The sequence below is a fragment of the Sminthopsis crassicaudata genome, chromosome 4 (assembly GCF_048593235.1).
Source record: "Sminthopsis crassicaudata isolate SCR6 chromosome 4, ASM4859323v1, whole genome shotgun sequence".
Lineage (NCBI taxonomy): Eukaryota > Metazoa > Chordata > Mammalia > Dasyuromorphia > Dasyuridae > Sminthopsis > Sminthopsis crassicaudata.
The window spans coordinates 399,691,688-399,713,203 of NC_133620.1; the positions used below are offsets into that span (position 1 = coordinate 399,691,688).

Below are 21,516 nucleotides of genomic sequence, written 5' to 3' on the forward strand. Positions count from 1 at the left end.
ATCCAAGGAGGTCCTGGCTTTGTCACACACAGCTCAGCCTAGGGACCATAGTTCTGTGCCTCTTTTCTACTGTTATCTACAATAGTTATTCCACATTTTTGATAGGCTAAGGAAATGTAGTGACTGATGCCTTACAGTATACTCTGCTAAATCCATTTACCCATAGAAGATGGAAGAAGCTGGATACTTACAGGAAGCCTATAATGTCTTAGCTTGAGAAACTGTCCTCTCACTGTATTCATACTTTGGTAGAAAACCTTAAGAGCTTTGGCAAAGTCAGCATCACAGCTGATCCGAGATGTGCACATCTGGGGAGAGTCACTGTGATGTTGATGTGTAGCTATCTTAGACACACTGGATAGTTTCTGATCTGAAGTAGAAAGGAAAAGGGAGGGTTTTCAACATAATCCATTATATAAGAATAGGCTACCTAATAAGATAATTAATAGTGGAAAAGGGGGAAATGTTTGCAAACTTTTGCCATCCTCTTAAGTGGAAGATTTCAATAATACTGAAAAAATTACTTTGAAGCAAATAGATTTGTCTTTCCATGGCTTAGCAGTTATATGGAAAACAGTCTAATTTGAAGCCTCTGATTGATACCTTAATGAAGGTTTAAATATATCACTGACCTTGTCTAGGACTATATCCCCTTAGTGTGTCCTTGAGAAGCACATTTTCTTCTCTTAGGGCTCTGTTAATATTTCTGAGCAGTTCTGTTTCCTGTTCTAACTTCAGCAGCTTCAAATAAAGTTCTGCCATTTGGTTTGATGTAGCCTGTAAAGTAATTTTAGCATGTAATAACTTAAGGTAATGTATAAAAAGATTATCGTTTCTGGAAATTATTACTTTTAGCATAATGTGAAAAGTCCTTTTGAGGAGGCAGGAACAAATAAAAGTCACATTGATTATGATGGGAAAAAAAAAATTCATTACTCATAGGTACAGTGATTTTTCTTTCTATTTAATGTGTCATTTGAATACATTTACCTGATTGGTCTCTTGAGCTGTTAATGTTTTCGTATTGTCTACCAAAATGTTGCCTTCCCATGTGATAAGGTCTTCTTGGGTGCAATTTAGTTCAGCACAGCCTTCTGTGGTAGAATGTAGATTGTAAAAAAAAAAAAAAAAAAAAAGTTTACTTTCTTAGTTCATTGGAGCAGACTACTACTGACTTTCTTTATACTAGTTATAGTTATATTCTAGATTAGGAGCTAAGAAGTCATGTGAACATGAGCAAAGACTTGGCTGTAGAATGAGTTTTACCCCCCTGAAAAAGCTACTCTTCTAATCCCTTTACTACCATGTACACAAACTTGTTAACTAAAAAGATCCCCAAAAGGAGGATACCTTGAAGACCCCATAAGTCAACGATCAGGGCATTTTTCTGTAAGTAATTCAAGAACTTGTGAGATGCATTTAAAGCCACAAAATGGACTGTCTCTTCAATTTTGGCATTTACGTTTTTCCAGACAGGCTTTGTGTACAAAGTGATTGGAAGATCATAGATTTTGTAGCTGAAAAAAAAAAACACCCAAAGAGAGCATTAAGACTATGGAGTCATTTTCATGAACAAGGACAGGGCTACTTCAAGATTTTCAGCTATGTTTCTTCTAAAATGTGGCCTTATGATTGTTCAGTTTAGCATTTCAGAAGCAACTAGAAGTTGCTACCATAATCTCATCAAGGATGCCTTGAAATTGTTCTTATGTATCTCTTGAAGAAAGCAGTGTTTCATGTTTGTCTCCTATATAGAATGTTATTTTTTCCAGTAGGTAAATCTTTTTAAGTCTGGACAATTTATAATGTGTAATGAATAACTCAGAATGTTATATTCTGGAGTTATTCACATATTTTATACACACACACACACACACACACAAAACACTGTTTGGATACCACAACCAACCAATTTTCTGTTTTAGACTTGATACAATAGTAATATTCTTTGGTGATATTTAGATGAGATTCTTAATGAACCTAAAATGGTGGTAGATTGGTTTAGTGGAAAGAGGTCTTTGCTGTTAAATCTCATCAGGTATAATATGGAAATATATATATATATATATATATATATATATATATATATATATATATATATATATATATATATATATGTGTGTGTGTGTGTGTGTGTGTGCGCGTGCGCATGTAGATGTTATTATACAATTGAAAAAAAAAGCTAGAGAAGATATAAATAATTTGATTGGCCTCATACTTAGATTACCAGATTAACAAAGAACATAGTTACCAGGAACCAATGGAGCACAGTACCCAATTTGTATACCCCTCCTTGTATCTTCCTTGAGCCATTTAACACCAAGGCACTGTATAATCTGAATCTGGAAATCAATCCTCTTGCCAAGCAGCTCCAAAGGATCAATAACTACATCATCTTCACTATTGGCCCTGTAAAACAGGAGAGGCAAATACATTGTTCACTAAGATATTGACTGTTTAGCATGAGGCATCATTAATGGATAGGGAAAGGGCTATGAAGGGAAGAGGCTGCACCACCAGCTGGTGGTAACAGTGGTAATACTTGGAAGTCACTGAAAACCTTAAGGTTGGTTATCCTAATCTCATCACCAGCAAGCTCCAAACTTTTTTGATCACTCCTTCTCCAACTTAGCACAATGTGGGCATATAATAAATGCATTTTTAGTCGTTCAAATACATGTATACTTTATTATAAGTAATATGTACTACTAGATAATTATGTATATTATAAAACAAATAGAAATTTTAAAAGGTTGAGATGAAAATGAAATTATCCTTGAGGCAATAGGGAGCCACTGGCACTTAACTGATATGAAATAAGAGTGATAACTGTGAATAGAGAAAATAATGGATGAAAGAGTAGTATCTATAATTGGTTGTCCTTCATTGTAAAAGAAGACCAAAAAGACATCACTAATTGTAAATTGTAACTAGCATCTATAATATTTGACAACTGATTAGCAGTGAAATGTAATAAAGTGAGGAGTTGAGGATAACCTTCAGGTTGTTAATGTAGATGATTGGAAGGTTAATGGTACTCTAAAAAAAATAGAAGAGCTTCAAAAGCTGGTTGGTTTAGGGGAAGCAAGATAATTTATTACTTTTATATAATACTTTATTTGTTCTTCCCAAATTACATGTATTTACAAATTACATTTATTAGTTTTTTAAGTTTTGAGTTCCAAATTCTATCCCACTGCCCAGGAGTACAGAACCTGAGGGGAGGGGTGCCTACTGAAGCCACAAGATGATCTAGGGAATAGGACATGGACACATTAAGGAGCAGGTTGTGAATTTTGCATGTGTGGTTGATAGTGCCATTGTACAGATTATTGTTATAATTGCCTGAGAAGTTAACTCCAGGGTAAAAAGGGCTATATTGAAAGTTTGCACAGCTATGTGAGACATCATGGAAAGTACATATCATAGACTCTCAGAGAGATGGTAGGATACTACTTATCAATTAATTTGTCTCCTACTGGGGACACATTGTGGCCTTTGCAGGATTTAATGCTCCCCCTTTGAAGACAACTGAACTAGACCACCTAGTTTGTGCCAGAGATGTTATTAAGTATCAAGGACAGCATGGCTGCAAATAGAGACAGATTGAGATAAAGCAATTTGATTTAGTTGAATATAAAACTGGTGTCCCCAGAATACTTACAGAGTCCAGAGGAAGGCCTCAATCACACTGGAAAGATCCTTTTTAGGTTATTTATAATTTATCAAATTATCATAGAGACACGAGGCAAGTAAAATATGTCATGGATATGCTTGATGGTTATGAAAGAGATCAATTGTCAGTTCCCTAGAATAGTGCTAATTGTTAGATTGCTACATCTCTGGACACAAGTCACTGGGCCTGGAGTCTCAAATCTGACAATTAATAGGTATGTGACCCTGGGGTAGTCCCTTCACTCTATTTACATCAGTTTCTCTTCTGTCTATTGAACTGGAGAAGGAAATGGCAAAAATACTCCAGTAATTTTGCAGAGAATAGGGTCCAAATAGGATCACGAAGAATCAGACACAACTAAAAAATAAATGAACATTGCCCAAAGCTCTAGCACAATATCATCTGTATAGCAGGTGCTTAATTAATACGTGATTAAACATGGCTCCAAGTTGAGTACATTTATCTATGAATTTTCCAAATATCAGAATAATTTCAAAAGAAGTTAGTGAAAGGAGAAAGAAACCTACTCTCCTGTGCTGGAACATGGAATTATGTTGATGAGTACAATGGCCTCTTCCAGCCCTTCAGAGTTCAAAAGTTCTGCCTGCGCTTCTAATTTCATGCCGTAAGCAAGAGACTGGAGCCAGACATGAGCAGATCCTAAATGAATGGCCTCAATAGGATCCCAGAATGGATCATCTTCTTGAGCAACATGGATGTCTCCTCCATCCAGAAAATGCTGGTAAAATTCTTCCATTAGGTATTTCCTGTTAATGAACTTGGCTTTAGACCAAATCCATACCTGAAAATACAAAGTAAAATCAGCAACATTTTAATTAATTTTTTTTAGTTCTTAGGATTTTTATTTTAAGTGGATAAATAGAAGAGTTGTTAAGTCATTCATTCATGTTCAATTCTTTTGTCATTCCATAGATATAGATTTTCTTGGCAAGGATATTGGAATGGTTTACCATTGCAATTCAGTTAACTTTAGAAATAAGGAAATCTAAGTAAACTTTAAGTGATCTGTTGAGAGTTATACAGCTAGTTAAATGTTTTCTTGACTCCTATTTTAGCTCTCTTACAAACTGCTACCTTATTGCTTACGAAAGCCTTTGCTTTCATAAATATGTGTTCAATTTAATTGAGTCAGAAAAGAGAATGGAACTGGCTCTCATTTTTACAAAAATCAAGCTACTGCTTCAAAGTCATAAATAGGAAGTGTGCTGTGTTGTGATTCAACTTACTCTTTCACCAACTGATGCAATGACTGGCCAGGCTTAGTGGTGCAGTCTATGATCATTAAGGGAAGTTCACAGGGCTCAGAACTATAATCTTACATCATTCCCATGATGTCCAAACAACTCAACTCATATCCACACTTGGAAAATTCTCAGTTTGAGATAAACACATCCCAAAACATACAACTCAAAATGAAAAAGGTCAAGGAGTGGCCATCTCAATCCTAGACCATTTCCCCCAGTCTTTCCAACAGGCTTGAGTTGGGCAAAACCTCCCACAGATAAGATTGTGTGACTGTACCAGAAAATTCACATAAGCTACCTTATTTGGGAAACTGCAACATTCTATTTGCAACTCAGAAAAAAATGTTTAAAATTTTAGGAGCACAGCAGTTTAGCAACTTTGTGGCTTCTGAACAATCATTTGTGCCCATTTTTCCCATTACAAATAACCTTCACTTTCTATTTTATTCTTTATCTCTGAAATTTGTAATTATCAGTGTAGGTGCTGACTTCGCAAGACCCAGGGACCTCTTCCCACCTTTATCTCATCCTGAGAAACTGGTCCATGTTTTATCACAAATTCCCACAGAGGATTTGTTCAATACCCCAGATGCTTTTCCCTTGTTCTTTCGTGCCTCTCTATATTAGTGGTCTTCTCATTTTGTCCATCTCTTGTTGCTTCTCATTCTTGGGTTATGACTGTCTGCTCTCTTTTCCTTTCCAGTCATACTTTCAGGATGATTTGCCTCTATTTTGTACATATGTAAGTTTCTAGAATATTGTGGCTGGTGTGAGGTTCTATAACTCAAGAGAAAGATTTTGAAAAGGGCCCAAATTGTCAGACATAGAAGTGAATGCAAGTAAGGCCAAAGGACTATTTGACTGGAGGGAGAAAATAGAGTGAGTACCTCTATACAGCTTCAGATAAATTAAGGCTATTAGGATATGGTGACTTGCTCTTTTTTGTCTTCATCAAGGGATCAGGGTCTTAGTTCTATAGCTGGAGAGACCTTACAAACTACTGAAACTAATGGTCCCATTTTGCAAATGAGGAAAGTGATGTAACAGGGTTTAAGTGGCTTGCTTAGGGTCAGAGAATCACAAAATTTGAGAATTGGGAGGATCCTCATCACTTCCATATTTGAAAGAATTCCCTCATAACATACCTGATAAGTGATATCAGTGTCTAAGGATGGAATTTGAGCCTAGACTTGGGTCACATGTAAAGAAAGCATTTCTGGATTTTTAATGAAGGGAACTGATCAAAGAAAATGTATAATTCTCCATCCTCACTTGTTTTTCTTCCACTGAATGTCAGTAGTTTATAATAATATTAACCTTTGAAACAGTGGATAGAGTGCCAGGTCTGAAGTCAGGAGGATAACTTGGTGTGGTCCTGGACAAGTCACTTTAGCCCTGCTTGCCTCAATTTTCTCATCTGTAAGATGAGCTGGAGAAGGAAATGGCAGACCGTTCTAATACCTTTGCCCAAAAAAATCCTCCCAAAAGAGTCACAGAGAGTTGGACACAACTGAAAAGAACACAACAACCTTTCAAATAGACAAAAGAATAGGAAATTGGGTAAAAAAATTTGCTCTCAGGAAAATGTTTTCTTTTTCGTTTTGTTTTGGGAGCAGTGGCAAATAGCTTCCATTGTTTATTGGTTTATTTTGAGATCTGGATTAGATTCATGTTTGTACTCCTTTCTCAGTCTTCCAACTCTTTCCCATTGCTCTGAATGTTTATTCCATGGGTCATGGTTCCTTTACTTTTAGAGTAGATTCTTCAATATGTCTTTTTACCTTTTGCTCACCTAAACTTTTACATCTGTTATTCTCTGCTTCTTGGATAAGGGAAACATTTTCAAATGAAGCATGTCACCTACAAATAACTGTTTATGCCTTCCCCATGCAGCCTCACCTTTTTTTTTCTCCTTTTTAAAATAACTTTTTATTTTTTATTTTCAAACATATGCATAATTTTCAAAATTCACTCTTGCAAAACCTTGTGTTCCAAATTATTTTTCTTCCCTTCCCCCCCACTCCCTTCCCTAAATGGCAAGTAACCCAATATATGTTAAATGTGTGCAGTTCTTCTATACATATTTCCACAATGCTGCACAAGAAAAATCAGATCAAAAAGAAAAAAAATGAAAATAGACAAAATGCAAGCAAATAATAAAAAGTGACAATGCTATGTTGTGATCCAACTCAGTCCTTCCTCCAAGTGCAGATCATTGGAGCTGGCCCAAAGACCAGCCTTACCTCTTGGGTCTCTCTGTTGGTCACCTTCACAATGACTTCCTTTTGCAGATCATAACCTTTGGAATCAGATGATGCCAAATTCTTCACTTTGAGCTCCATTTTCAGCCCCTGGAAAAGGAAACGCTTTTCAAAAGGTTCAGGATATATCCTCCATTATCGTACTAATTCACTTATAGCTAAGAAATGAATTGTGTCAAGTGTGCTAGCCTAAACATAATGCCTTTTCAAATAAAGGAGTGTATACAAACAGGTCAAACACAAACTGCGGCAAATTGTTCATGCCAGCCCAATTAATGAGAGCAGGTGGTTTCTACTTCTTGCTCTGCCACAGCTTAGCTGTATGACCTTGAACAGCTTCGAAGGTTATGTGTTTCTTTAAAATGCTACTACTAAGTCTCTTCTATGAGCATATGATCTTATTAAACCAAAGATGTTATTTTAATAACTTTAGTTTTATTTCATTTTTTAAGGCTGGGTTTCCCAATCTTACCTAGGCTGGACCCAACTCTTTGATCACCCATCCTTAGAGGCAGCCAGCTGGTGACCTTGTCCTTAGCTGCTGGGGTCTCAACCCTGCTACTGCTCAGATCACCTGAATTCAAGCCATTTCCCAGCCTCAGCCCCTCCCTAGCTCTAGTTTAAAAGTCTTAGAAAGGAGTCATTTATTCACAGTCCTACTGAACCTCTGGTGATTCCATGTTTCTACTAAGGTAGACAGTCTTTATTTAAGGCAGACATTATGAATCTCTGAGGTGTCTTTTTAAATTTAAAATATTGCTTCATTCTCAGTTCACTCCACTCAGTATAGTTTTGAGTTGTCTTCTTTTTTGGAGAGAGGAATCTATGTGGATTTCTTAGAATTATAGATTTAGAGGCAGAAAGGGATCTTAGAAGCAATCAGATTCAAACCCTCTCATTTTATACATGAGACTGAAACTGATCAAGTCTAAGTTACTCAACTAGTAACTTTCTGAAACACAATTCGAACTCAATTCACCTCAAAGCATAGGTGCTGCTGCTTTACTTTCTGTGGCACATAACTGCTTACATCTAAGGAAGATATATATGTTTGTATATGTAAAAAAGGCATCCCCAGAAAAGGACTAACCAAATTAAAAGTACAGACTATTTGAGAAGTGAAGAGACACCAGCTGAGCTATATTGCTAAATACCTTCATCAGCTCTTCACTCATTTGATTTGCTTCGGCAACCAAGGGTATCAATTTAATATAATCCTGGAATACAGCCAGAACACTGGGATCAACTTTCCCATCTTTATCATTTAGAGCACCTTTCAGGAAACAAAAATTAAATTCACTTTAATTTTTAAAATTCTTAATACTTTATTTCCCCCCCAATGACATATCAAGACACTTTTTAGCATTTATTTTTCTCTCTTCCTTCTCTATTCTGAAAATAGTAGGCAACTTGATATAGGTTATACATGTGCTATCATATAAAACATCAAGAGGGAAAAAAACCACAACAGATAAAAAAAAATGAAGTAAAAAAAAAAATCTTCAATTTCATTAAGAGTCATCAATTCTTTATTCGTATGTAGATAGCATTTTCCTTCTTAGTCCTTTGTACCTGTTTTAGCACACTGTGTTGCTGAAAAGAGATGAGTTATTCGTAGTTGATTATCACATAATGTTGCTAATACTATGTTCAATGTTTTCCTCGCTTTGCACATTTCACTTGGTATCAATCAGTTCATGTAAGTCTTTTCAGGTTTTCTGAGATCTGCCTGTTCATTATTTTTTATGTCACCATGATATTCCATTATATTCATATACCACAACTTCTTCATCCATTCCCTAATTAATGAGCATTCCCTCAATTTCCAATATTTTGCCACCATTAAAAGGGCTGTCAATATTTTTGCACATGTAGGATACTTTCCCCTTTTTTATAATCTCTTTGGGTTAGAGACCTGATAGTGATATTGCTAGACCAAAGATTATAGATACTTTGGTTGCCTTTATGGGCATAGCTGCAAATTGTTCTCCAGAATGATTGGATTAATTCACAACTCCACTAGCAAGTCAATGATGTCCCAATTTTCCCACAGCCTCTCCAATATTTATCATTTTCTTTTTTTGTCATATTAATCAATTTAATAGGTGTGAGGTGTTTTAACTCAAGAGTTGTTTTAATTTGTATTTCTCTAATCAAAATGATTTAGAACACTTCTTCATATATTTTTGATTTCTTTATATGTAAATTATTCATATCCTTTGACCATTTATCAATTAGGAAATGGCTTGTCTTCTTATCCATTTGACTGTTTTCAACATATTTGAGAAATGAGGCCTTTATAAGAGACACTTGCTATAAAGATTGTTTCCCAGCTTTCTCCTTTCCTTCTTATCTTGATTGCATTGATTTTGTTTGTACAAAAACCTTTTAATTTGATATAATCAAAATTATTTACTTTGCATTTTGTAATGTTCTCTATCTCAATTTGGTCATGAACTCCTCCATATATCTGACAGAATATGCCTTACTATTCTAATTTTATTATGTAACTCGTTATGTCTAAATCATGCACCCAATTTCACCTAATCTTGGTAAAATTTTTCTGTCTCTTCCTGCTGGGCTTTGTTTGTCACATAAAAAAATGCTATTTATTTATGTGAGTTTATTATATATCTTGCAACTTTGCTAAATTATTTCAAATAGTTCTTTAGTTAGTTCTCTAGAGTTTTCTAAGTATATCATATCATAAGCAAAAGTGTTTCCTTACTGTCCATTCTAATTCCTTCAATTTTTTTTCTTCTCTTTTTGCTATATAGCTAGTACTATATAGAATAATAGTGCTGATAATGGGCCTCCTTGCAGCACCTCTGATCTTACTGGGAAGGGCTTCTAGTTTATCCCCATTACAGATAATTCTTGCTGATAGTTTCAGATGGATACTGCTTATAACTGTGCTTTCTATTGTTTTTAATAGAAATGGGTACTGTTATTGTCAGAATTTTTTCCCCATCTACTGTGATAATCATGTGATTTGTTGGTTTTGTTATTGATGTGGTCAATTAATGTTGATAGTTTTCCCAATATTGCATTCCTAAAATAAATCTCACCTAGTCAGAGTATATAATCCTGATGATATATTGCTATATAATTACCTTGCTAGTATTTTGTTTAAAATTCTTGCTTTAATATTCATTAGGGAAAGTGCTCTATTATTTTCTTTCTCTGTTTTAGCTTCTCCTGGTTTAAGTATCAGCACCATATTTATATCTTAGGAGTTTTGTAGAACTTCTTTGCCTGTTTTCTCAAATAGTTTATGTAGAATTATAATTCATTGGTTTTGGAATAGTTGGTAGATTTCTTTTGTGAACTCATCTGGCCCTATTTTCTTAAGGAATTCATTTATGGCCGTTCAATTTCTTTTTCTAAAATGGGTTTATTGGGGCATTCTGTTTCCTAATATCTTAATATGAATACTTTATATTTTCATAAATATTTATCATTTTTACTTAAATTGTCAGATTTATTGGCTAATATAATTGGGCAAATCGGTTTCTAATGATTGGTTTAATTTCTGCTTCATTGGTGGTGATTTTAATTTTTTCAATTTTGATACTGGATATTTGGTTTTCTTCTTTTTTAAAATAAAATTAAGCAATGGCTTATCTATCTTTCTGTTTTCCCCTCATAAAAACAGCTCCTAGAGTCATTTTATTAGCTCAATAGTTTAAAAAAAATTTTTTTTTTTTACAATTTCTATCTTATCTATTTCTTCCTATAACTCATTTAACTTCTTTAAAAATTTATACGTTAACTGTTTGGTCATGTATACATATATTGTATTTAATTTATACTCTAATTATTTAACATGTATTGGTCAAATTGCCATGGGGGGGGGAAGGAGGGGAAAAACTAGAACAAAAGGTTTGGCAATTGTCAGTGTTGTAAAATTACCCATGCATATATCTGGTAAATAAAAACTATTTAAAAAAAGAATTTATATGTTAACATGATAAATGTGGAAATATGTTTAGAAGAATTGTACTGTCTACAAAACTCGTAATATATGTACAAGTTTAAACTGTATTGGATTATTTGGTGTCCAGGGGAGGAGAATGGAGGGAAAGAAGGCAGAAAAATTTGGAACACAAGATTTTGCAAGGGTGAATGTTGAAAACTAATTTTGTATTTATTTTGAAAATAAAAAAGCTATTACTAATTTTTTAAATGTAAGAAAAAAAAGAATTTGAATGCTAGCTCTTTTTGTAGTGGCAAGGAACTGGAAATTGAGTAGATATCCATTAGTTGGGGAATGACTGAATAAATTATTTATGTAAACATAATGGAATATTATTGTTCTATAAGAAATGATGAGCAGGCTGATTTCAGAAAAGCCTGGAAAGACTTACATGAACTAATGTTAAGTGAAGTAAGCTGAATTAAGAAAATATTGTATATGGTAACAAGATTATTTTCAACAATGAGGTGATCCAAGACAATTCTAACAGACTTGTCATAGAAAATTCAGAGAAAAGCAAAACTCAGTTTGTAAATTCTTTACTTGGGGAGACTATGCCACGACAACTTTTGAAGAGACACTTTTCTGAATCCTGTGAACTACCTACAAAAGTCTTTTTAATTTGCAGAGGAAGAAGAAAAAAACAAAGTATTCCCCAGAAGAAATTCAAAGAAAAAGACAAGAAGCTCTGGTCCGAAGAATATCTAAAACATGGACATCATTTATAAATGCAGCACATACTTAATTTAATTTTCTGGATGAAAAATCAGTTTAAAAGAGAAGACTTGTTAAAGACTTGACATCTATCCTTGATGGCCAATCTTGTTTGTTTTTTGGTTTCTCTATGAGAAATTTGATATTGACTTATAAAGCATAGACTTCTATTTTATTATTTAATGTTTACAATTGTAAATGAACTTTTCTTCCCAAATATATTCATAGAGTAGTTAATAAAAGTTTTGCAAGGTCCAGAAGGTTGCAAGATTTAAAGTGTTCATGTACATTTTAATTATGTACTATAACTTTTAGCAGATTGTTAATTTTAAAAATGTGATTGTGGAGAATCATCTCTGAGAGAGGTTAAATTAAGTTTCAAGGAGCCTTTTTTCCTGTTACAGAACTTGGATCTTAGCAATATGATAAAATGTTCAGTATTTGATTTGCTTAATTTTTAAAATTAAGTTCTCAAATTTTTATACAACTTGTCATAGAAAGTGTCATCTGTATCCAGAGAGAGAGAAGTATGTATAAATAAACTGAATGTTTTTCCCCCTTTAGAGCTAGTTTGTCTTGTGTAGCATGATGAACGTGGAAATATTTTTATAAGAATTGCACATGTCTAATCTATATTGGATTGCTTGCTGCATGTATTTGGGAAAATAAAAATACTATTAAATAAATATTATTTATAATGTAAATTTATAATGTAAATATATAATATATGATGTATAATAAATAATATAAAAATAGTATTTAAAAAAGAATTTGAATGCTATACCAGTTGATGCATATATGTTTAGTCATGATATAGTTTCATAGTCTAGTATCTTTTAGCCAGATAGTTTCTTCTCTTTTTTAATTAGGTCTATTTTTGCTTTTACTTTGTCTGAGATCATTCTTTTGGTGCTTTAAATAGATAAACTGGAAAGGAGTTCATCTGTGGTCAGTACTGTCTACTCCTGACTACTGCCAAAACCTGTTACCATCTGCCAGCTTCCATAGAATATAGAGATGAAGGATATCAACAAGGAATGGTCTTCTGATATGGTTTTAGGGACTTCCAGAGGACTTCTTTCTGTTTGGAAAAAGTTGTCCAAATTGCTAGAGTAGGGAGAACTAGAAAACTTGGCTTCCACAGTCCCTTGAAGGAAGACTCTTCTGATTGCTGAAGACAGTTCCAGAGTACAATCTGGGGAGAATATTATGACTTTTCCTACAAGCTGCCTGTATTTGTGCTGCTGTTGAGCAGAGGTTCACATGTGCATAGGGAAGCTCCTGGAGAATTCTCAGTGATGAGGGAGGAGTTGCTCTATAGAGAAACCTGTGTCCCTGGCTGGAAGGCTCTTCTTCCTCTGTGGTTTCAGAACAGAGAACTTCTTAAAGTTCTTTGCTGAGTCAACCTATCAACATGTGTCCAAAGAGACACCAGTCATAGGCCTAAGTCAGAGAAGAGGAACTCAGCAAGGGAAGGTAATGGGCTTTACATTATTTCACCCTGTCTTTGTGCTGGGCCTGTTATTCCAGGATTTGTTTCAGGATATAATTTTATGGTTGTTTGGAGGTAAATATGGGAGAGTTATGGCAACTTACTACTTACTCCATCATCTTGGCTCCCAGAAGTCAATGAACTTTTATTTAGCAAATATCCAACTTCAAAAGACTTTTTCATTCATTCCATGTATGCCAAGAATACCTGCCAACTGAGAGATTCTCTACTAGGTACTCCTTAATCAACAAAGATGCCTATAATACTAATGCTATATTGAAGGAGTCTACTATTAGATAGTAATTTTTTTTACTATAGCTTTTTATTTACAAAGCATATGCATGGATAATTTTTCAACACTGACCCTTGCAAAATCTTCTGTTCCAAAATTTCCCCTCCTTTCTCCCACCCCTTCCGCTAATGGTAGGTATTCTAATACATGTTAAAATATATGTTAAATCCAATATATATATATATATATATATATATATATATATATATATAATTTTATATATATATATTAATAGTAATAATCTGATCAAAATGCCATATACTTCCCTGGTTTTAATAAAAGTAGCAGCTTCTCATAAATATATGAAACCCAAATTCCTTAAGGAAATATAAGAAACTAGTCTAAGACAGGGCACCAATAAAAAGGGATTAACAAAGGCTTCTTGCAATAGAAATGATACCTGAGCTGAGTTCTGAAGAAAGAAAGGTAAGAGGTAGATGTCAGAAAGGAGGCCATGGCAAGAAGGACATGAACCATGGAAGATGGCATACTGAAGTTCATACAGAGTTAATCATTAACCCAGGAGAAAGAACAGAGAGAAGCAAAAATAAATTAAATTATTTTGCTAAAGAAAAACATTTGGAGGTAGGAGGAAGAAATTACGATGGATGACTTATGAAGTTTATCTGATAAGTATCTTATCTCTATTACCTATAACCACAGGTATTGCCATTTTTACTAGCAAATTTTAAGGATGTTTGTCCCCTTTTATGAAGGAGAGGCAGTTATAATATAAAAAATACTAGTGAGAATATATGTTCAAGTCCTGGTGTTCTTAGATAACTCACTTAATTTTTCAGAACCTTCATTTCTTCATTTATAAAAAGAAGGTTTAATTATATCAAGACTATGGGCCATTTCTCAGAGTCATATTTTTAAATGTACAAAATATAATACATAGGATTAGAAAGAAACAAAAGTTAATGGAGGTATAGATGTAATTTTCTCCCATCCTAATTCCCGAACATTATGAAATTTAAAGAGTCTATGAATGGTGTGAAAATCTACCTCAATTCTAGGAAAAACACAATGGAGGTGACAATTTTTGGAGAGCGATAATGACACTTGTAACAAAGGCTTGAATCAAGTAAGTCAGTGCACTGAAAACATCAAAAATAACACATGCAGTTATGCTTACCAAGTTTGTCTACACTAACTCCCTCTGCTGCTGCAAGTTCAGATTGAAAAAAGTCATAATCAAACCTGGCCAAATCGTCACTGCTACGTTCAGAAGGAAATCCAATGTAGAGATAGGCACTGTTGGATCCCAAAATAACTCGGTCCTAAGGAAAACAAAGTGGATTAACGAATACCAACATGTTTGATAGTAAACATAACTATTTTGAGAAGGAATTATAATTCTGTCATTGACCTGGAGAGGGGATATGAGTCTTTAGGAATAGGGATGGAAGTCCTGATTTTATAGATATAGAGAATTCCCAGAAAGGGAAACACCTTCTAACAGAGCAAATTGGTACCTTTCTTGTAATTTATATTCTTAGAAACTGTTTAGAACATTGAAACATCAAGTGATTTATCCAGGGTTACAAAGGATGTGAAGATGGGAGGGAAAGTACAATAATGGATAGAGAACTAGCATTAGAACAAGGAGGACCAAGAAATGTTGTCTCATACACACACACACACACACACACATGTGCTTGTATATATATATATGTGTATATCTGAATATATATACACACACAGAGAGAAAAGAGACAGAGATCACCTATGTGACTGGAAGTGAAAACAAAATATTCGCTTCAGGGCTAAATCACAACTTAAAAGGCAGCATGAATAGGGACAATCTTCCCACAAACTAAAAGGATAATAATAACATCACTAAGGATACTAAGGAAGAGTAGGTCAAGTCACACCTTTATAAGAGTGTGCTGCATAATCCCAAAGAATGTGTGCTTCTGAAAATAATAACTTACATTTGAACAGCACTTAAAAGTTTTACAAAGCACTTTTTAGAATCTCCTCTTGCCCCCACACTCCCTTGAAAGACATCACAATTTTGATATGAAGCATCACAAAACTTTTGAGTTGGAAGGAATTTCAAGAGCATCTAATTCAATGTCCTAATTTTACAAGTGAGGAAACAGACCCAGAGAGACAAAATGATACATGAAGAGTCTTGCAATGAGGTGACAGGAAATGCAGAGCTACAACTCGTCTTCTTTCAATGCTCTATTACTTCATTGTGTTTCTCTTGATTTCTCTTAACCACTTACAAAACAGTTTTTTGATCTTATCACTCAACCAAAACTGTTCTCTCCAAAGTTGCTAATGATTTCTTAGTGGCTAAATCCAATGGCCTCATTCCCTTGCTCTCTCTGTAGCCTGTGACACTGTTAACCACTCTCTCCACACTTTATTCTCTCTGCCCTCTCCTGGTTCTCCTCCTATGGGTCCAACCACTCATTCCGTTTCTCAGGCCCTCAGGTTCACAATATAGGTCATTCTGGATTCATCTCTCTCACCCAACATGTTTACACTGTTGCCAGGGCCTGTTGACTTTACCTTTGCAACATCTCTCTTCTAAGTCTCTTTCTCTCCTCCATTGCCACCTCACACGTAGACTATTACAATAGCTCTGTTGGTGGGTCTGCTGCCTCAAACTTCTCCCCACTCCAGTCCATCCTCCATTCAGCCACTATGTTAACTTTCCAAAAGTAAAGAACTGATCATGTCATTAACTTATTCAGTAAAATCCAATGACTTCCTCTTGCCTCCAAAATTGAATACAAAATCCTCTGCTTGGCATTCAAAGCCCTTTAGAACTGAATCCTCTACTACCTTTCCAATCTTCTTCTACCTTACTGCCTTTGATTCAGTGATGCTGGCTTCCTTGCTGTTCCATGAACAACACGCTCCACTTTAGGACTCTGGAAATTTTCTCTTACTGCCCCTCTGCTTAAAATGTTCTCTTCATTTCCACCTCCAGGCTTCCTTGGCTTCTTTCAAGTCCCAACTAAAAATCATATCTTCTATAGGAAGCCTTTTCCATTCCCTCTTAATTTGAATGCTTTCTGTTTATTTCCTATTTATTCATGGATACGCCTTGTTTTTAATATATATATATATATATGTTTGCTTGTTTTCTCCCCATTGGATGATGAGCTAGCTCCTTGAGAGCAGGGTCTGTCTTCTACTTTTTTGTATCTCCAGTGCTTAGACACATAGTTGGTTCTTAATAAATGATCATCAATTGAATAATTAACAAAGAGAGGATTTATTAAGTACCTATGTGCCAATTATTTTTACTTAACAGCTAAAGAAAATGAAGCTCAGCTGATACCCTGCCATTATCCAAAATCACCTGAAGAATAGAGATGAGGGAAAAACTTAGACTTCCTCATTTATATCAGGTCTACAATGGATATTGTAGGATGCCTCCACTACTGGTGCTTCACACTCCACTTAAACAAAAACCATTTTAATTTTTTCCCAATTAATATGTTAAAACAATTCTTACTATTAGGTTATTTTAAAGTTTTGAATCCCAAATTCTTTCCCTCCCTTTCTCCTCTCTTTCCTTCCCTTAAGACTGCAAATGATTCTCACACCCTACTTTAAGAATTTGTTATAAAATTCTTGAAGTATATTTCATAAGAATAAAATTAATTCTCATATGGTTAAAATCTTCCTTTGCTAAACATTCCAAGATAAAAGAACAGGTTAAAATACTTTTATAAAATTAAATCCTTATAAGTTAAGAATGATAGAAAAGGTCAAGAAGATTTACATTTGGGACAGCTAGGTGGTGCAGTGGATAGAGCACCAGCCCCAAAATCCAGAGGATCAGAGTTCAAATATGGTCTCAGATGTTTAACACTTCCTAGCTATGTGATCCTGGGTCAGTCACTTAACCCCAATTGCCTCAGCAAAAGTTTAAAAAAAAAAGGAAAGAAAATTTAAATTCGAGTCCCAACTCCATCATTTACTAGTTGTATATGTATCTTACATGAGATGTCATTTCTTCTCAACCTAATTGTTGACTTGGTATTATTTTCATTCTTATCACTCCCAAGTTCTATGTTAATATACGGGTATTTGGATATTCCCTTAGTAGGGAACTAAAAATTACAGCATTTATTTAAACAGTTAGCTCAGAGCCTCCACTCTGGGTTATTTAATAAACTGGAAAAACCTCTTTTCTCTTAAGTTTTTTTCTTTTTCATTTTCACTACATATTAAAAACCTTTACTCTGCTAGGCTTAAGCAAACATCAAAGTTGCTAGCTATATAATTAATAACATAAGAAATAACAGTATAAAACATTTACAATGTTTTCTCTGTGAGAAAAGTCATAGAGTTACCTCGACCATCTTTTGACTTCTCATTTCGGAGACAATCTCATCATTCAATTTCTCTAGTTAGCACCCCATGTTTCTCAAGCATACTTTTCCTATTCATAATATAAGACTGAAACTTAATTCTTGCCTTGTCAGGCGTAATCTCTTACAAGGATTCTAATTTCTCTAGAACAAAGGATCCATGGACTCCTAAATGACCAATGGATAAATTTCATAGGGGTCAATGAAAAATTTTTTGTACATTTATTGGAATTGGTTTTTGGTATAATTGTATTCCTTTGAAATTCTATGTATTTTATCTTCTATATCTAAACACTATTCTAAAGAAGTTCTAAAGGAGACTGCCAAAGAGGTCCCCAACACACAAAAAGCTAAGAACTGCTCTAAAACAGTCGTTAAAATTTCTGGTCTCCTACAAGTTCCTCAAAGAAAGACAGTTAAAACTGTAGTTGGTCAAGATCCAAGTTCTCTTAAAGAGACAGTAACAATTTCTAGTTTCTAAGAACTGCTCTAAAACAGTAGTTAAAATTTCTGGTCTCCTACAAGTTCCTCAAAGAAAGACAGTTAAAACTGTAGTTGGTCAAGATCCAAGTTCTCTTAAAGAGACAGTAATAATTTCTAGTTTCTGTAGGAAATACAATGAAGTTGGTGTTACTAGTTACCACTGTGAGTCACTTCATTTCCCTGACCCTCAGAGGTGTCTTATATAAAAAAGTCGTCTTATATCACCACTCACTCTAAAGGGTCTAAGAAGCAAAAAAATGATATGCCTAATAATAATAAATCTAAATAATATCTAAAAGTATACCTAAAAGATAATATATCTAAAGTAGAAATCCCAGAGATATGAAAGTCATGTATGCAGGGAAGCAAGCTGGCACAGTGGATAGTACTGAACTTGGAACTAGGAAGACTTGAGTTCAAATCTAGCCTCAAACACTTATTATTAGCTGGGTGGCCCTGACAAGTTACTTAACTTCCCTCAGTCTTAGTTTTCTCATATGTAAAATGGGCATCTACCTCCCAAGGTTATTGGGAAGATAAAATGAGATAACATTTGCAATGTGCTTTGCAAATCCTGAAGCTGATGATGCTCTTATATGGTACCTCTCTTCTTAGGGGGCACAGAAAACAGGTTAAACTGGAATCATTTAGGTCTATTTTACCTATTTATTTATCTATCTGCTTGTTTGTTCATTTATTTATTAATTTGCAGATGGCAAGGTTACCAGATGCTGCAGCTTTGTCTTTGTGACTGTGGGTATACCGTTGACAATGACTCTGCACTTGCTCTGTGGTGTCACTGTGACTTCTCCATCCATATTGGTGAACATGGCATGTTTATCAGAAATTCTGCAAGGACAGAAGATTTATGGGTCACCAATAAGTTGTCATGAAAAACAAAAGAAGGAAGATCTTCCTTTTCCATTCCATTCCTTACAGATATGATTTCATTTTATTCTCACAGCTGTGGGAGATAGGTACTATTATCATCCTCATTTTACTGATAAGGAAACTGAAGTAGAGACAGACAGACACAAAGAAAGACACAGAGATGGAGAAAAAAAAGACAGAAAGACAGACATAGAGAAAAAAGACAGACAGACAGAGACAGAGAGGGGTAAGTGACTTACCCAGGGTCACAAAGCTAGAACGTCTCTGAGATCAAATTTGAACTCAGATCTCCCCAACTCCAGGTCCGATCCTCCATCTCTGTATCACCCACATGCTTATAACTGTATTTATTCTGTGATTACTGAGGGTAAAGACTAACACTTGCACACACAGAATGATATGTACTACAAAGAACAGTATAAACAGATACTACCTATAGAATAGACATTTTCTAGTGTTGAGAAAAAAGGAAAAAAGCAGGAATCAGGCCCATAATTTCAGTGGCACAAGTGATGTGGCTGAGGAACTGAATGATGTGATTGTAGACTCACGCACCAGATGATGTGACGTAGGAGAGCACCAAATAATTGGGGTTCGGTCATAGGAAGAATTCACAATGGCCATTTTCTGGCAAAATATAGGTTTATGTGGGAGAAGAGGTTACAGACCAAATAAGGAGGTATACTAGACACTAGGAGGGATAAATATGAAATAGAGTTGGGAGAGCACATAGCAAGGCAAGGAGTTTTAATACTTAATGATGGAAAAGACATGTTCCCTAGGGGAACTCACAACTATCCAGGAGAAAGGAAACATCCCTTGAGGTTGGAGCATGCCTTTAGTTGGAAGCATCCTAAAAGAATTGGTTAGCTAAAAGGAGGAAAACACCAAAAGGCATAATAGGGGGTGAGGAGACACATGAGGCAGCACGCCGTGGTGAATTAACCCAAAGAGTGGTTCAGCACAGATGGTGTGGACCACAGGCAGATTTATAGGGGAAATTTAATCTCAGGGACATGATTGGGATTTCTGATGGGATACAGTGAGGCTACTCACTGGAGTTGGTGGGGGTAGAACTTCTACAGAGAGTGGGACCACAAGGCTAAACTGATTCCTATCAGTGCCCTGCCCCAGGGAGAAATTCCATCGATATTTCATTCTTTCTCTGTCAACTGCACTCAGGTAAAGCCTGATTAGGACATTCCTTCTCCTTAGCAAAGAGGTGCCAGAAAATGAGATGTTCAAAGACTTGTTCAAAGTCAAGCCAATATGTGACAGAGATGGTCTTCCTGGCTTCAAGGCTAATTCTATACTCTCCTTGCTTTGATATTTCTATTCTAAACAAAATTTAGTCTGTCTCAGAGTCAGTGGTGTAATATGATTTTGTGGCCCCCTGATTTTAGAGGGGCTTCTAACAATAAGTTAGTAAATCTTCTGGCTTTGGAGTCTGCCTCAGGAAACTCCCATGCCCAAATCTGTCTGATTCTGAATAGACCACTCCTCAGTCAGGTAGCTTTTGACCTCAGGATAGTCCCACAGATCAAACTCCTGAGACAGTAGTAAATAGACCACTCCCGAATTCATTGCTGAATAATAATCGGGTCAGTAAAAACTAAATTCTGAAGCCACTCCTCAGTTCATTGCTGATTGTCAGATAGATAATCTGTTGGTCAGTGATAACCAAATTCTGGAGACCACTCCTCTAGGCCATAGAATTATCATATCAATGATAGAAAGCTGGATAAAGGGGTCTCCTCTCTCTTAGAACTTTACTAATTTCTTTTGGAATTCATTCTGCTTGTAATAGCACTACAATTACAGTAATTTGCCTCTTGACTAGGAAATGGGTTCAAGCCTGCAAATTCTTTTGAGACACCTTACAATAACAATCTATGACCCTGAACTTTTGGGGTTCTCCTTCCCAACCTCAACATCAATATTCAAAGTCTTTTTAGCTAGGTAGGAATTATCAATACCCACTGTCCTGGCATAATCTTACTTCCACAGTGATATCTCAGAGGACTTTTATAGAGAATGTATGCTTGTGTGTGGGTGTTTGTGTGTCTTTGTGTACATGCATGCACGTATCCATGAAATTCTATAATAGAATGATGAATATCTTT

General features: G+C 35.1%; 1 protein-coding gene across 1 annotated transcript in view; it reads right to left on the reverse strand.

Moving 5' to 3' along the window:
• LOC141539591 (kinesin-like protein KIF28) overlaps positions 1 to 21,516 on the reverse strand; it is a 60,196-nt gene that overhangs the window by 472 nt on the left and 38,208 nt on the right. Inside the window, exons 13-22 of the mRNA XM_074262582.1 lie at positions 19,228 to 19,351; positions 14,815 to 14,959; positions 8,357 to 8,475; positions 7,185 to 7,292; positions 4,204 to 4,478; positions 2,275 to 2,409; positions 1,351 to 1,517; positions 991 to 1,094; positions 633 to 777; positions 192 to 370 (exon numbers count right to left, since the gene is read on the reverse strand). Of these exons, the coding sequence (XP_074118683.1) occupies positions 192 to 370; positions 633 to 777; positions 991 to 1,094; positions 1,351 to 1,517; positions 2,275 to 2,409; positions 4,204 to 4,478; positions 7,185 to 7,292; positions 8,357 to 8,475; positions 14,815 to 14,959; positions 19,228 to 19,351 (1,501 nt within the window). The remainder of the gene's footprint in view (positions 1 to 191; positions 371 to 632; positions 778 to 990; positions 1,095 to 1,350; positions 1,518 to 2,274; positions 2,410 to 4,203; positions 4,479 to 7,184; positions 7,293 to 8,356; positions 8,476 to 14,814; positions 14,960 to 19,227; positions 19,352 to 21,516) is intronic.